General features: G+C 35.5%; 1 protein-coding gene across 1 annotated transcript in view; it reads left to right on the top strand.

The window, feature by feature from the left end:
- The first annotated feature begins 1412 nt into the window (after positions 1-1412).
- The window catches only part of LOC131554244 (zinc finger protein 271-like), a 49069-nt gene continuing 34819 nt past the window's right edge, over positions 1413-15662 (top strand). The window contains exon 1 of the mRNA XM_058799441.1: positions 1413-1617. Coding sequence (XP_058655424.1) covers positions 1563-1617 — 55 coding nt within the window. The 5' untranslated portion in view covers positions 1413-1562. The remainder of the gene's footprint in view (positions 1618-15662) is intronic.

Here is a 15662-nt window from a genome sequence, read left to right on the forward strand (position 1 = left end):
AATATTTCTTCTTATTATTATTTTATTCAAATATTGTCCAACTGTGTCTTATTTACTATTAAACTTTTTTCAAACTAAACTTGCTTAAACTTGCTAACAATACAGTCTTAAATCATATTTTTATCACTGACGAAAAAATTTGGATTACATAAAAATAAAGAAAAAAATTATTCTACTTACGTTTGTATGTAAAGTCAAAATAAACCCCAACTTTGCTTTAAAATGCATCGCAAGATCTCCTAAGTGAAGATCACATGATCACAAACGGAAATCACTTCCGTGAAGTGACCATCGCATGTTCCCTTCGCTAACGGACTTCTGAAAGGGCCCTTCGTGAAGGGAATCAGTTGCTCACTTTCGTTTGGAACGTCCCTACAAATGGCGTCCCCTTCCCGAAGTGCCCTTCAAGGGCGCAAAAAAGCCGTTTGGAATTCGCCCAATATATAAAGTTAAACAATAACGCAAGAGTATTATTCTGTGTTACAGGTATTTACTGATGGGTCTAAGGAGCCAGAGTCTGGAAGAACAGCAGCAGCATTATATATTACTACATTTAAAATAAAAATTGCAAAACAATTATCAGATCATGTGTCAGTTTTTACTGCTGAATTATTAGCTATCATAATAGCTCTACAGTGGATCGAAGAAGTTCAACCAGCAAGAACTGTGATATGTACTGACTCAATGGCTGCGCTCACTAGCCTACTAAGTGGTAAATCTGAAGCTCGGCAAGACTTAGTAGCCTACTTGAAGCTTTACAATGTTTGTTTAGAATAAGGCAGTTAAGGATAGTGGTAACATTCTTCTGGGTGCCTGCACATGTGGGTGTGGATGGTAATGAGGAAGTAGACTTGCTAGCAAAGAAAGCATTAAATCATCCACAAATAGAAATTAATTTAGCTTTAAGTAAAGCTGAATTCAAGAGAGTGATATCGACTGAAGTAAGTAAGAAATGGCAAAAGTTATGGAATAGTGGGTCAAAAGGAAGACATCTTTTCCAGATACAGGAGTGTGTTGGAAATGAGAGGAAAAGATTTGGAAGTAGGAAGAAAGGTGTCATAATTTCGAGATTAAGAATTGGTCATACAGCATTAAACTATGACCTTCATAAAATAGAGAAGCGTGACAAATGTGGAGAATTAGAGACAGTGCAGCATATTCTTTTTGAGTGTTCTGCACGTGAAATGGAAAGATTTCAATTAATTCAAGAATTAGGAAGGCTGGGAGTTGATCATATTTCTTTAAAAGTATTGTTAGGAAATGAGTCAAGGCAATCAAGAGTGTACGACATATTAAATACCCGAAAAACACAGGAACAATAGATAGAATCTAGGTTTTCTCTCTCTCTCTCTCTTTTTCCCTTCTTCCAAATCTATGCTCTCTCCAGACTCCAGATCAGTAGGTGGCGGTAATGCACCTTGTTTCGCTGGCTTGCCAAACCGCCGTAAAACACTAGAAGAAGAAGAAAAGGACGACGAGCAGAAGAGAGAAGCGGAGTATATAGTGCTGAAATCTGACACGTACTATTAAACATCGAGTTCATTAAAGAGGAGATTGATGATATGAGTGATCCAGAACCATCCAGAATAAAACATGAAGACACTGAGGAACAAACAGGTTGGTTTCCATTCTCTATTTTTAAATATTTTTGGTAGCTGTGAAATATTGATCAGTATATGGATGATAAATCATGCATTTAAATGATCATGACCCGTACCGGGTACAGCAGTAACAAGTGAATGACAGAACTAAGCTTTGGCACATCAAACATCTGATACTCACAGACTGATACATGATCTCTGCTGTTTTCTGCTTTTAAATCAGGGTTCCATGTGACATAAGTAAATACTTAATATGTTTATCCAAAGTTGTCAGAATTCTATCAATTCATCCAATTAGGAACTTTATTGGCACGAGAAATATTTGTACATTTGTATTACCAAAGTAATTGCATCGTTTCTGCATACAATTACAATGAGAATAGTGCAAAACAACTAAGAAAAGCAAACCAGTGTAACTGACAATTAGTGAAACAATAGTCTGACACAAACAGAGTCTTAATGTTTAACTGAGCTGCTGCTGTTTTCACCTCATTCATTATGATGATGTCTGAGATCTTCTGTAAATTGACACATTAACACATTTCATTGTGTGTCAACAGACAAACTATAGGATCATTACCTATTGATGTGTGTTTTTATTTTTTTACTCCTCAAATTAAAGGGATAGTTCACCCAAAAATGAAAATTCTGTCAGTATTACTCACCCTCATGTCGTTCTTAACCCTAAGACCTCCGTTCATCTTCGGAACACAAATTAAGATATTTGTGATGATTTGTGCCACGATATGTTTTCTATGTTGTTTACGCTTTGATTCGAATGTAAACAATGTATCCGCGTGGCGCATCTGACACAGAACAGCATACGCTGTTTACGTTCATACACTCCAAAATGGTGACGCGGAGGAGACAAATTTTTTAATAAAGTCGTTATTTCTGTTTACTTTGTGTACAAAAAGTATTCTTGTAGCTTCATAAAATTACGGTTGAACCCCTGATGCCACATGGATTATTTTACCGACCTCCTTGCTACGTTTCTGAGCCTTGATGGTGTTAATTACATTGCTGTCTATGGAGGGTCAGAGAGCTCTCAGAATGCATTAAAAATATCGTAATTTGTGTTCCGAAGATGAACGAAGGTCTTGCGGGTTTGGAACGACATGAGGGTGAGTTATTATTGACAGAATTTTCATTTTTGGGTGAACTATCCCTTTAATGGTATTTTTAACACATTAAGCACATTTCATTGTGTGTCAACCAGTGTTGGGCAGTAATGCATTACTTAGTAACGCGTTACTGTAATTTGATTACTTTTTTAGTAACGCAGTAATTTAACGCGTTATAATTTTCAAAATAGTAATTAGAGTATAGTTACAAGTCGAGGTTTCTATACATTACTGCCACGTTGCATTGCTGACAGAATGCATATGTTTTATAATCTAGATTGTAAAAAGGGTGTAGCACATGCACTGTCAATTCCCGTGCTAGTGGAGACCTGGGGTGTATTCCAGAAAGCATGGTTAACTTACCGCCAGATAAACCCTGAACTTTCGGTTGATTAACCCCAAACCTTGCTTACTCGAGGTATGTGGTTCCAAAAACGTGTCCGGGAGTAAGTTCATTCAACTCAGAGTATGTTCCTGGTTAAGACTCAAGACATTATCAACAGAGCGACGAATCGACGAGTCACTATGGAAACGGACGCTAAGAATAAGCGCGCCATACTGCTTCTTTCTTCTTCTAAGTTCAAAGGTCATGTTGGCCTTATGCTTAGTGCATATCGCCACCTAATTGATGGTTTTGCAATTTTTATTTTTTTTCCGTTTAATCTTTAATCCTTGAGAATAAGAATTATATTGTTTGTTTGATGCTAATTATATATTAAGTCATATCAGATATCTATTTTTATTATAGAAATACATTATAGAAAATGCAGATCCATGTGTGAGATGATAATATAAAATGTAATAAATATATACACATATATATATATATATATATATATATAGGCTAATATAATAAATTAAACATTACCTTGTCATAATAGTGTTTTATAATTTATACAGATAACTGTTATATATGCCAATAAAATATAATAACCATATTAGAGCAATATATAGGCAAACCTTATTTATTACTTATAATAGCGCTTTATCATTAAAATAGCATATATATATATATATATATATATATATATTAGTAGGCTATATACATAACTGTATTGTAATAATATATAATATTGTGCGCTATCTGTCATGCTCTGATAGCGCTGAAGTGAACTAACCCTGGAACATAACCTGCTCCGGAGCAGGTTATCTTCAGAGAGCAAGTTGCTATGGTTACTTACATACCCTGAAAGTAACCTCCGATTTTGGAACAGAAAGCTGAGGTTATCCGCTCACTTATCCTCAAACATACCCGGGTATGTCACATAACCTGCTTTCTGGAATACACCCCTGCTCTCCCACGTGACACGATGCAACAGACAGCGGCACGGGACAGATGGGCGAGTGCTGGTTCGGGCGGGTAGACTCCCGTGTGTGTGTGTGGGATGTGGAAGAATAAAATGATTCACGGGACTCCCGCAAAATAGAAATATCTAAACATAAAATATCTAAAACTAATAAATTGTTATACATGTATTGCACAAAAGCAACAGGAACTAATATAAAATAAAAAACAATTAACAGGCGCAAGCGTAGGCAGAGTTTCTATTTAGGCTATAACACGTGTTTGCTGCGTTGAGCAATGTTGATTTCTGGAACTCAATGGCCCTCAGGCGTGCAGTGCTGAAATTTGCCTGCTCACGAATCCTCTCATTATAACATACGAACTGAGATGTCATCTTTTTAGATATTATAAAAGCAGTGCTATTTGCTGGTACTCTGCCATGCCAAACCATGTATGCAGCAGCCTGTGCTTGCTTTAGTTAAAAATAAGAGTGTTCTGTGAATGTTGATGCTTTAATAACAAATATTTATCGGGAGCGTTTATGCTGGGATTTCTTGGATGTATCCACAGAAAAAAGTAATGTAACTAATTACTTTTTAAATAAAGTAATCAGAACAGTAACATGATTACTTTTAAAAGGAGTAATCAGTAATCCTTTAATTACATTTTCAGAGCAACTTGCTCAACACTGCTGTCAACAGACTGAGACAAACTACAGGATCAACACTTTATGTGATAATCACCTATTGATGTGTGATCTTTTACCCCTCAGGTTAAAGTAGAGTACTATTAAAGACTATAAAAACCATCCCTCCACTCATCGTGTTTTTGACACTGAAACAGCATTAATTAGCATTTTCATTCAAGCTGTCTGCCATTTTTGTTCAACCCAATTATATATTACACATTATGTCAAATGTTTTGGTTTTGTCAAAATGCATTTATTTTTCTCTGATCCGGTTAACCGCACGTCACAAATTAATCCCAACGTTGGAAAAATAATTTTCTATCAATTTTCTAACCGATGGGCAGAGATGGGCACAAATACATCAAAATGTATTCAAAATAAAAATACAAAAAACTGTGTGGGAAAATGTATTTAAATACAAATACAGTATTTTGTATTTTGAAAATACACAAAATACATTTGAAATTGGCCATCCAGTGAAGTAACACTATTAAGGCCTGTTTACACCAAGAAAGATAATTATAAAGATAACTATATTAGTGTATTCTAAGTATAAAATGCAGTTGTGTCATCTGTCACTTTAAATGCTCAAGCTCTTTAAAGCAGAAATGATTCCGATTGGCTGTCAATATTTTTATCATTCATAATTTTTTGTGCTGTTATGGTTATAGTTCTGGTGTGTTATCTGCTATTCACTTAGATTTGGGATGTACTCACACTAGGGGCTCTGATCCATGCTTGAGTGCGATTGACCCCCAAAGTCCAGTTCATTTCACAAGTGTGACTGCTCTGTACTGTGTCCAGTGCGGTCTGTTTAACCATGCCCTGGCCCGCGTGAAGAGGTAGCTCTACAGATATATTTGCATACCATGATGATATAGAAATGATATAGAAAAAGTTCAATCGATTTACACTTTATATCATCGCCGACATATATATTGTCATATCACCATAGCAAGCAGTAATGATTAAAGTTTAATGAACACATTTGACTAGCTAATCAAAATCTGACCAACAAGACTGACTAGTGCTAATGCTATGTTCCCCTTGCTAGTGCTCTTTTTTACCTGCTGGGACAGGTATGCTTTTTTTCCCCACAAGAGCAAGATCACCTTGTTTTAATGTTAAAGTCATGCACATAGTAGTGCAATAACCATTTCAAACATTTTGTATGGTTTATACACAGCAAAACAGCATGTATTTGACTGAAAATCCAGAATCATCAACAAGCTAACTGTAAAGATAGCACTGTGAATGATGATATAGTTTTCAACAAATGGGATGCTACATTTTATTCAAAATTAAATATCTTAAATATCTACGATTTTGGCTTTAATAAGATTTTCCCAGGAAACCTGGCGTCCTCCACGATTCCTATTCTTTCCAACAGCAAAGCACTTGAATGCGACATGCTTGTAATCAGGACTACTGAAATTGGAAGTAGGAAATTTTGATAGCACACGAAGGCAGTATTATTCCTGATTTCCTTACAGCAGTGGTTCCCAAACTTTTTCTGCCGGGCCCCCCTTTTGCAGAATAAAAAAAATGAAGGCCCCCCCCACCCCCACATACACATAAACACACCTCCAGGAGGATTTGTTTGAAACATTGTAATTCATTAATGGTAATTAACACAAATTCAGTGTGTGACAACTTACTGAAAAAAAAAAAAAAAAACTAAATAAGGAACTAGTCAATAGTAGAAGCATTACAAGTAAAGCATGCAGCTTCAACATTTATTTATTTATTTATTATTATTATTATTATTATTTTTAACTATGTAACAGTATTCATTTCAACAGATTTTCTCTTTGTTGTCAAAAATTAACATTTTTGAACTGCAGGATTTAGACTTATTCTTACTAGTCCCACAGTCTTTTCAGTGACTGGGGTGGGCTTGCCTTGTGCTGCAGATCCTCTCAAATCAGGGATGCAGCTGTGAGACTGCCACTCTTAGCTCATTTTCAATGTCCAGCTTTGATCTGTATTTTGTCTTGATTGAGGCAACTGCAGAAAACCCTATCTAACATAGGTAGGATGTGGCAAAAGGAAGGAGTATTGCCAGGGCTCTCCTGCCCAGCAATGGGTAGTCCTTTTCCACTCCAATCCAAAATGCAGCCAATGCCTTGGACTTAAACTGAAGCCTTGTTGTTGAATCAGAGGTGACATCAATGGCGAAACCAAAACTGCTTTGTAATAATTATTTATTATTTTATTAAATAAGTCATTTTGTAAGACTTTTAATTTAACTCAATTTTAATGATACTGAATTTAAAAATCACAAGCCAATAAAATAACCACGTTTATTGAAAGTAACACGAAATTGGACAGAAAATATAGCCTATTAATATTAAATATCAATCAATATATTATTTTTATTCAGTTCTATGAAACCGAATCGGATATAACTTTTTTTATAGTCCTACAAATCTATTATTATCAGAGCACGTGAGCAGAGCATCGCGTCACGAGAGGGTGGCTTCATTTTACCACCGTTGTGCAGTACATCTGTACTACAGCATGTTACATCACAATAGCGCTATTACAAGAAGGAACAAGTATACATTGAAATTTTCTGTTGGCGCGTTATTTGAGAGGACTTTGCTTTGCGCACATCCATAGAGCGGAATATTCAGCGGAGTGTCACGACTGCAGTGATTAGAGAGAGAGAGAGAGAGAGTGCGCGCTGAATACTGCCGGGCGGCGCGGCAGATATTTTCGGCTCATTGGACCGTTTTTCTCTTTTGAAATTTCGGTGCGTCCCTATAAATATCGGCTGACTGTATGTACACTAGCCTTGCCGCGCCCCCCTTATCATAACTCAGCGCCCCCCCTAGGGGTCGCGCCCCCCAGTTTGGGAACCACTGCCTTACAGGAATCCAAAAAATTTCATGACCCAATTCTAGATGGAGTCATACAGCTGCAGCTCACATGCATAAAAGTGGCATGTTTGAACTAATTGATACAGGAAATCAGCAGTCTATTAAAGAGGTTGATTGGCAAAAATTATTTTATGTATTTTGAAAATACAAAAATACTAAGATTAAATGTATTTAAATACAAAATACATTTGATTTTTTTCAAAGGTATTTAAATACAAAATAGTATTTTGTATTTCAAATATGTATTTGAAATACTCCCCATCCCTACCGATGGGACCAGATCGTTTATACCCGCTGTAGAATTGGTCATTCCAGGATGACACACAAGTTTTTAATACTAGGGTAAGGTCCTCCAACATGTTATTTCTGTTGAATGCCTTTATCCATTAAGCATGTTTTATTGGATTGTGCTGGTTGCAACTCTTTTGAAGAGAGTTAAGTCAAATACAGTTTTGGAGTTTTTAGCAAAAATAAATGATAAAAACATGATGTAATTCAGTCTATTCAGTCTAATATTTCTCGCCATGAAAATAGCCAAAGAAGCTGGAATGGCGTTAAACACAAACAAACAAACAACTGCACATCACAGCAGATTTCATTGGTCAGATCAGATGCTTGTCAGTGGTGCTCAGGATCTGTAAGTCATTAGCGATCATCCTCAGGCATCTCTCCTTACTCTGTTTATGTGGTAAGTGAAATCTTATGTAATGTAACAGGCTACCGCTAGCAGCTAACCATGTCCCTTTAGTGGCTCGTGTTATTTTATTAGATATTTTATTATTTGCTTTCCGTGCCTTTCTGAATATAGACACCAACCCATCCCTGCACTTCACATCCCCTGCACAGCCTGGAACATATAATTTATTTTCATGATCTGCCATTTTCACTGTTGTCCTCGCTTGTTTTTTCACAATACCTGCAGAACTTCTGATGGTTTGGCTGGCGGCTGGTCTAGAACATGGGCGGGTATATGCAAATGTTGGGGGCGTAACTATTAGTGATCCCGACTCTTACATCACAGTCGGTGTTATGTTCTGATTCACCTATTTTTCAGTGGTCTTTTGCATTCACGAAATTTACATAAAAAGGAGGAAAAAATGGTGTTTGAACCACTTAAAAGGTTATTGATAAATCTTTAATACTTATTGAGATACAGGAGTGCAAAGTTCAGCAGAAAAAACAAAACAAAAAGTGCTTTTTCCCATTCTTGAACTGTCGCAATGCAACAAGTATTGCTAAAATCATCAGATTTTACTAATAGTATACCAATCATTGGGTTAAAATAAAACAACGATGCTGCCATCTTTCCAAAGTAATTTTTTCACCCTGTAATTTGGCTCCGAATCTCTGATGAAAATTGTAATTTTGACTCCCCTCTACAAAATAGTGGATTACTCAGTAAATATCCATCCATGACATTAAATATTCTGTCTTCCTCACTACTTATATTTGTCTTTCTTCATTAAAAATATGAACAAAACTAAAAATTGAGCTCAGAAATTTTGTGAAATTTGGTTGATTTGACACAAAATAACACTATACTAAGGTCACAGGCTTGTACTGGATTTGTTTCAGTGTTGTGTAGGAGATCACTGTGATTGACACGACCAATGAAATCTTTAGAATCCGTGGTGGGCGGGGTTTGTGCTTTAACTGGGTTAAAAAGATGAGGAATATTCACATCATCCTACATGACAGGTACAGAAGTTGAAGATATTGACGACATGAGTGATCCAGAACCATCCAGAATAAAACAAGAAGATACTGAGGAACAAACAGGTTGGTGTCCATTCATGATTATTCATTGTAGACTGCTGAGAAACATTAAAGCCTCAGGCAAAAAAGATTTAGATTTAGATTTAGTTCCTGTGAAATAATATATATAATTTTTAATTTCATTAACAAGGAATGACAGAACTAACTTTTGGTACATTAAAGATCTCATTCTTGATATTCACAGATAAATATGTGAACCTTTTGGTTTCTGCTATTAGAGTTTTTTTCAGCTGCTAATACACAAAATCTTTACTTGTCACACAATTTCTGAAACCTGACACTCAAACACCAGGGGCCTCATTTATAAAACTCTCCGTAGATTTCATCTTAAAAGTGTATATAGGTACAAAAGCTAGATTTTGCGTACGCACAAAAGTTTTCAGATTTATAAACCAGAACCTGAGCAAAAATCCCTTTATAAATTCTAGTCAGGGGAAGATTGTGCGTATGTGCATCTCCACCCTGACTGTTACCCAAAATCACCATATATGGAGCTTGCAACGCCTAGTTTTACTATGCAAAACCTCATCTAGTTTGGTTAATTGGTAGTGTAAAAAACACCTATTTCACCCTGTCAAAAACAGCTCTTGTAAGAGCAAGCCGTATTTTGTCATTCTCCTTTAAATGTTAATGAGCTCTGCTGACTCCGCCCTTCTCTTCCGAGCCACTCTCTGAGGGACTGTTTACTTCAGCCGCATTCATCGTGAAACTTGCTAATTACCACATTATTAAGAAAGGTGATTTGCAAAGATTCATTTAAAAAACCTTGTACTCACTTCTTCTGGAGGTGAAGCTGGATCACTAATGATTCGCGCGAAAATAAATACATTTAGGTAGATGGAGGGCACATTCCCTTTAGAACCAAACGTAATCCGGGAGTAAATGATGACTGCTATGTTCATTATTACATCTTACAACAAAACACCTCAGAGAGATAGTAGTATGCTTTGTGTCCAAATTTTTGATTTATTGCCCCTCATAAAGATAAGACCCCCACCCTCCCACCCACCCAAACTGGACACCTGTTTGTCCGCCCCACCCATCTAAATGAGCATCTGTTTTACTGTCCAGTGATCCTAAGGTATTTATGAATGTTTTGGGAACCGTGTTTTGTGTGGGCCATTGAAGACTATTATGTGTTTAAACTTTAAATTGTGAAACTGTGTTAAACGGGATAAAGGGAAGTTTTTATTAGAGTTTTCACGCACACATATCAACAAAAACATCAAACATATACGTAAAATGAGCAACGACTTGCTAGCGTTGTTCTAACGAACTCTAACTAGTTTAAAACGTTTTAAGTTAAATAAAAGAAGTGTACGTGTTTGTTTATTTAAAACAAACAAAACACCTTAGTTAAAACAATAGCATAACATTACAAGCTAAATAATGTCGACTCATCTTCTAAAACAAAAAGCATACTTTACAACGTTCTATCATTACAGATTAAAAGGTAGCTTTTCTCACAAGTTACAGCAAATAGCTCTGACTTATCTTACCCGTCTTCTAAAACAGAAAAAGCATCAGACACGCTCGTTATGTAAGCTACTCGTCAAAATCTTGTTACAAGTTAGGAAATAAAGAAAGAGAAAAATAACTGCGATGTAAAATAAAGAAAGAAAGAAAAAGAAAAGAGCAGACTCGTCAGATAACCGCACACTAGCGTCAAAACTCAGAATGCGTTACGCCGGTGAATCCAGACCACGCCTTCCGCCACCCCTAACAGCGTGAGGAGAGACCGACGCAAAGACTTAAAAGAATTAAAGTAATGTTTTAACATTAGAACTAACGTTATTTTTAATAAATCTTTAGTATTTCTTAATTAATGAAACAATTCGGCACTCATCCTAAAGCTTTTCATTTTAAAATTAGGTTAGTCTAGTTTTGACCTTTTAAACAAACAGTAGGCCTACCTAACCCGCAGGAAATGGTGCTTATTTTATTTACTTTAGTTTAGTTATTTACTCTTCTATTTTTGTCAAGTTTAAGACTTCTGACGTGTTATATAACCCAGACTTTTTCACTTTTAAAAATTTGTTTTTATTTTTTCTTATAAAAATCGCCTCTAAGCCGCAGGAAAAGGTTGTCTGTCTTGTTTTATTTTATTTTAGTAGTGTAATGCCTTTATTTACTCTTGATTTTTGTCAATCTTTAAACTTTCTAGCCTGCTATAACGGTTCAAACGCATACGCCGCATGTGAGCGGAAACCGGAATGAAAGCAAATATTTCGGACGTCTTTGGATTTTTCAGCCATAATTAGACGCCTAAACTTTTACATTATCGCACGAAATGTAAAGGGGACAACGAAATGAGAACTGTGTGTCTGGACGAATGATTAACGACGCGTCCGTATCAGATCGAGAGAGTTGCTGTAAAACATCTAAAGGTGTTTCTGGAGACGCAACTCATTTGCAATCTAACGAGTTTTGGGGATCTGGCATCGTAAACTTTGGTGTAGCTGTTCATTTATCAAAGGATGTGTCCCTTTGAAGTTTTTATATGACACATAGCTGGTTAAGTTAAAAGTTTAGGTATAGTTTAGGAAAAACATACTCAAACATACACAAACAATCCCCTACATTTAAACATGTAAACTTTTATGATGTCTCATACAAACCTTTTAGAAATAAAACTTTTAGCATCACACAGGGTATCTCTACAAGATGATGAAAAGCAGCATGATTAAACAACAATATAACTATTGTTTTAACAAATAAGTTAAGATTTGTAGTTTTATATCTCTCAAACCTAACATGAACCTCTAAAGCGAGGATTAGAAGCAGTCAAACGATCCTGTGGTGAATACAGAGAATTTCTTCATGAATTAGACTGAAAATTAATTGTCATAGGTTGTTTACAACAAAAGTAATTCCTAAACAAGGTGCTACAAATCCTCACAGAATCTTTCTTTCTCACTTTAAAATTGTATTATTTACTGTGGTGTTTAAATGCAGCATATTTATTTTCAAAGTATGATGTTTTATTTTATTAAAATAAAAACAATTGGCTCTTTATAGTTTTATTTCACTAAGATTTGATCAAATAATTGACAGAAGTAGTAATTCAAATAAACGATAAGTCCAATTTATCAACCCCGCCTGATGTGTCTGACGGTTTGTGACAAATATCTTACTGATACAATTGTGTTAAGATGTTAAGTATGTGTAAAACATGTACAAAGTTCAATATTACTGCTAAAAATAGTTTAATAAACCACAAACACTCACATGAAAAACACACACACACACACACACACACACACACACACTAAAACAACCCCTGCAGTTAAACATTTCAACTTTTACGATGTCGTATAAATACACTTTTAGCATCACACAGGGTATCTCTACAAGATGATGGAAAACAGTATGATTAAACAATGATGTAACTTTTGTTTTAACAAATAATTTAAGGTTTTGTAGATTTTAGATCTTTTCACACCTAAAACCGTGATGAGGATCAGAAGCAGTCAAATGATCCTGTGATGAATACAGAGAATTTCTTCATGAATTAGACTAAAATTAGCTGTTGTAAGGTTGTTCGCAACAAAAGTAATTCCTAAACAAGGTGCAACAAATCCTCACAGAATCTTTCTTTCTCACTTTAAAACGGCATTATTAACCATGCTGTTTAAATGCAACATTTATTTTTCACACTATAATGTTTTATTTAATTAAAATAAAACAATTGGCTCTTTATAGTTTTATTTCACTAAGATTTGATCAAATAATAGATATAAGCAACAATCAAATATTTGATAACTCCATCTTATCACCAAAACTGATGTGTCTTACGGTTTGTGATGACATCAGAATCAGAATCAGAACGAGCTTTATCGGTCAGGTATGTTTGCACATACGAGGAATTGTTATAGTTACAGAAGCTCCACAGTGCAACAGAAAGACAACAACAGGACAGGACACAGATAATAAAAGAATAATATACAAATAGACAATGTACAAAATAGCAAAACACAATATATAATATAGACAAATATGTATGTACAGTTATGATATGTGCAAAATTGAAATGAAACAATAAGCGTGTGTTAAGATGCACGTTACGTATGTGTAAAATGTGTCAAGTTCAATATTACTATTAAAAATAGTTTAAAAGGGTCATTTTTAGCTTTCATATAGGATTCACAACCACACTCAGTTGCTTTTTGTGTAACAGAGACCCGCTCGGGGCAGATGAAAATAGAATGTATGAAAGACTTTTCTTATTATAATAAGATATTATAATGACAGACTAACAACTTTAGATTGATTAAAACAACTGAGGTTACGCATTTCTCTTGAATATGTATACAGTAACCAGTGAGTACATGAAACATTATTGTATAAATACACATCCTTGTAAATTCAGCATGATTCTATCATATTAATCAATAAAAAAGAACAACCGGTTTGTTGGAAATAATAAAAAAATTAAAATAGTGTTGTGTTTCTAAGTTAGAATGTTTATAGTGTGTAGTAAAATCTTAACTTTAAGCTAAAGCATTTTCTTTCAAACTCTCTCACGCAAGCACATGGCTTTCCCACAAACTCCCAACAACATACATAAGTTTTGTTTTATCATCTAGAAACCCTATAATGGAGTTATGTTTTGCATTATTACAACTATAGATGCCGAAAGAGGACATTAACCTGTTTAACCTGTTTAAAATGTGAACAATATCACTTAAGACTAGTTTGACAAACAAGGGTACGATCATAAAACAAGCCTGGATCCAATTTGAAACATTCTAACAACAAGTACAACCATTGCAGCAAATGTATTCAATCAATCAATCAAACTTTATTACAGACTCAAGGTCCAGATTTAAAAAAGACAGTAGACAGCATATACAACCCATAGCATCTATCACAGACATAAAGAGTTACAAAATACAGCAATACCGGTGTCTCCACAACTTTGACTGATACCGTAGTACTAACCCCTATATTTGATAAACCCACAATAATCTCATTTTTAGAAGCATTAAGCCGACCGATAAAACTATACATAAGATTTCGTAACAGTGTTTTAAAAGTGATTACTCTCGCACTCACAAACATTTCACTTGCACTATGACATCTAGGCCTCCGTAGTAAGATTCTCCTTGCATCATTATAAGCTACTTGCGGCTTTGTAAACTAGATGGTCTGTAGTTACGCCGCAAATGAGTATAAAGTGTTGTACAGTACGCTTTGAAAAGTGACACCTTTACCTCATCTGAACAGAAACTAAACTTACGTAAAGTATGTTCGCCTGCATATACATCATACCTTTCAATATCCTCAGCATCTGTCACGCGTTCAGTGATAAAATGTCCAAGGTATTTTACTTTCGCACACAGTGAGACTCTTGTTAGACAACTTAAAAACTGGAAAATTTATATTATAACACCGCAGCAAGATAAAACTCTGACGAACAACTTATCAGACGTTCTACGATTATTACAAGTCCCTGCTTACCTAGTTTATGATGAAACTAGAAAATATAGACGTGAGCTAACGGGTGTTCAAAATACCGGTCACGCTCAATTAGACGAAGACATGCCGAGGTAGCGAACACAACGAACTCGGGAGGGTCGCGAAGCAAACAGTCTAACACAACACACGTTCTCCAGAATGGTGCTGATGACGGGTTCATAATTTCACGATGAAGACCAACGGGGTATTCACCTGCAGCAGGACTGACTGACTTTTTCTTAAGATTTGATTTCAAGAACACACAACCGAATCCTAAAGCTATTTCACGAAATAACACAACAACGGGTGCACCATTTCAACATATACACGCCAAGTCTGTTTTACCATAAGTATATCGTATTCTTTTTATATATATATATTTGTTTAGGCTAAATACGTTTTAACAATTATTTTTGTTTTACAAAGATGTTAAATTGAACACGTGTAACTAATACCTCATTCAAATGTCACGGTCTTTCAGGCCAACGAACTACAATACCCAGCATACACCTCAGACTACAAACATGGCCGTCGGGGGTACATATACCAAAATGGTCATACACGACAGATCTCTAAATCGTCGGACTTCTAATTATTCGCACGCTCAGATAACCTATATAAAAAGACACACGTCCACACTTTTTTGTGAAGAATATTAAGTTCTGTGTTGCGATGTTACAAACCCCTTTTTGTGAGCTCTGTTAGTGTCGCGAAGCCGATTCATTTCCGTGAATCGATTCTTTCCCACAGTTCGGTTCAACGAACCGATTCATCGGATCCTTACGCCATCTCGCAGTTATGTCAGTATACACTTCTTTCCTAACAACTCGGGTCGCTTTTATATCAGTG

Source organism: Onychostoma macrolepis, chromosome 15, assembly GCF_012432095.1.
Source record: "Onychostoma macrolepis isolate SWU-2019 chromosome 15, ASM1243209v1, whole genome shotgun sequence".
Lineage (NCBI taxonomy): Eukaryota > Metazoa > Chordata > Actinopteri > Cypriniformes > Cyprinidae > Onychostoma > Onychostoma macrolepis.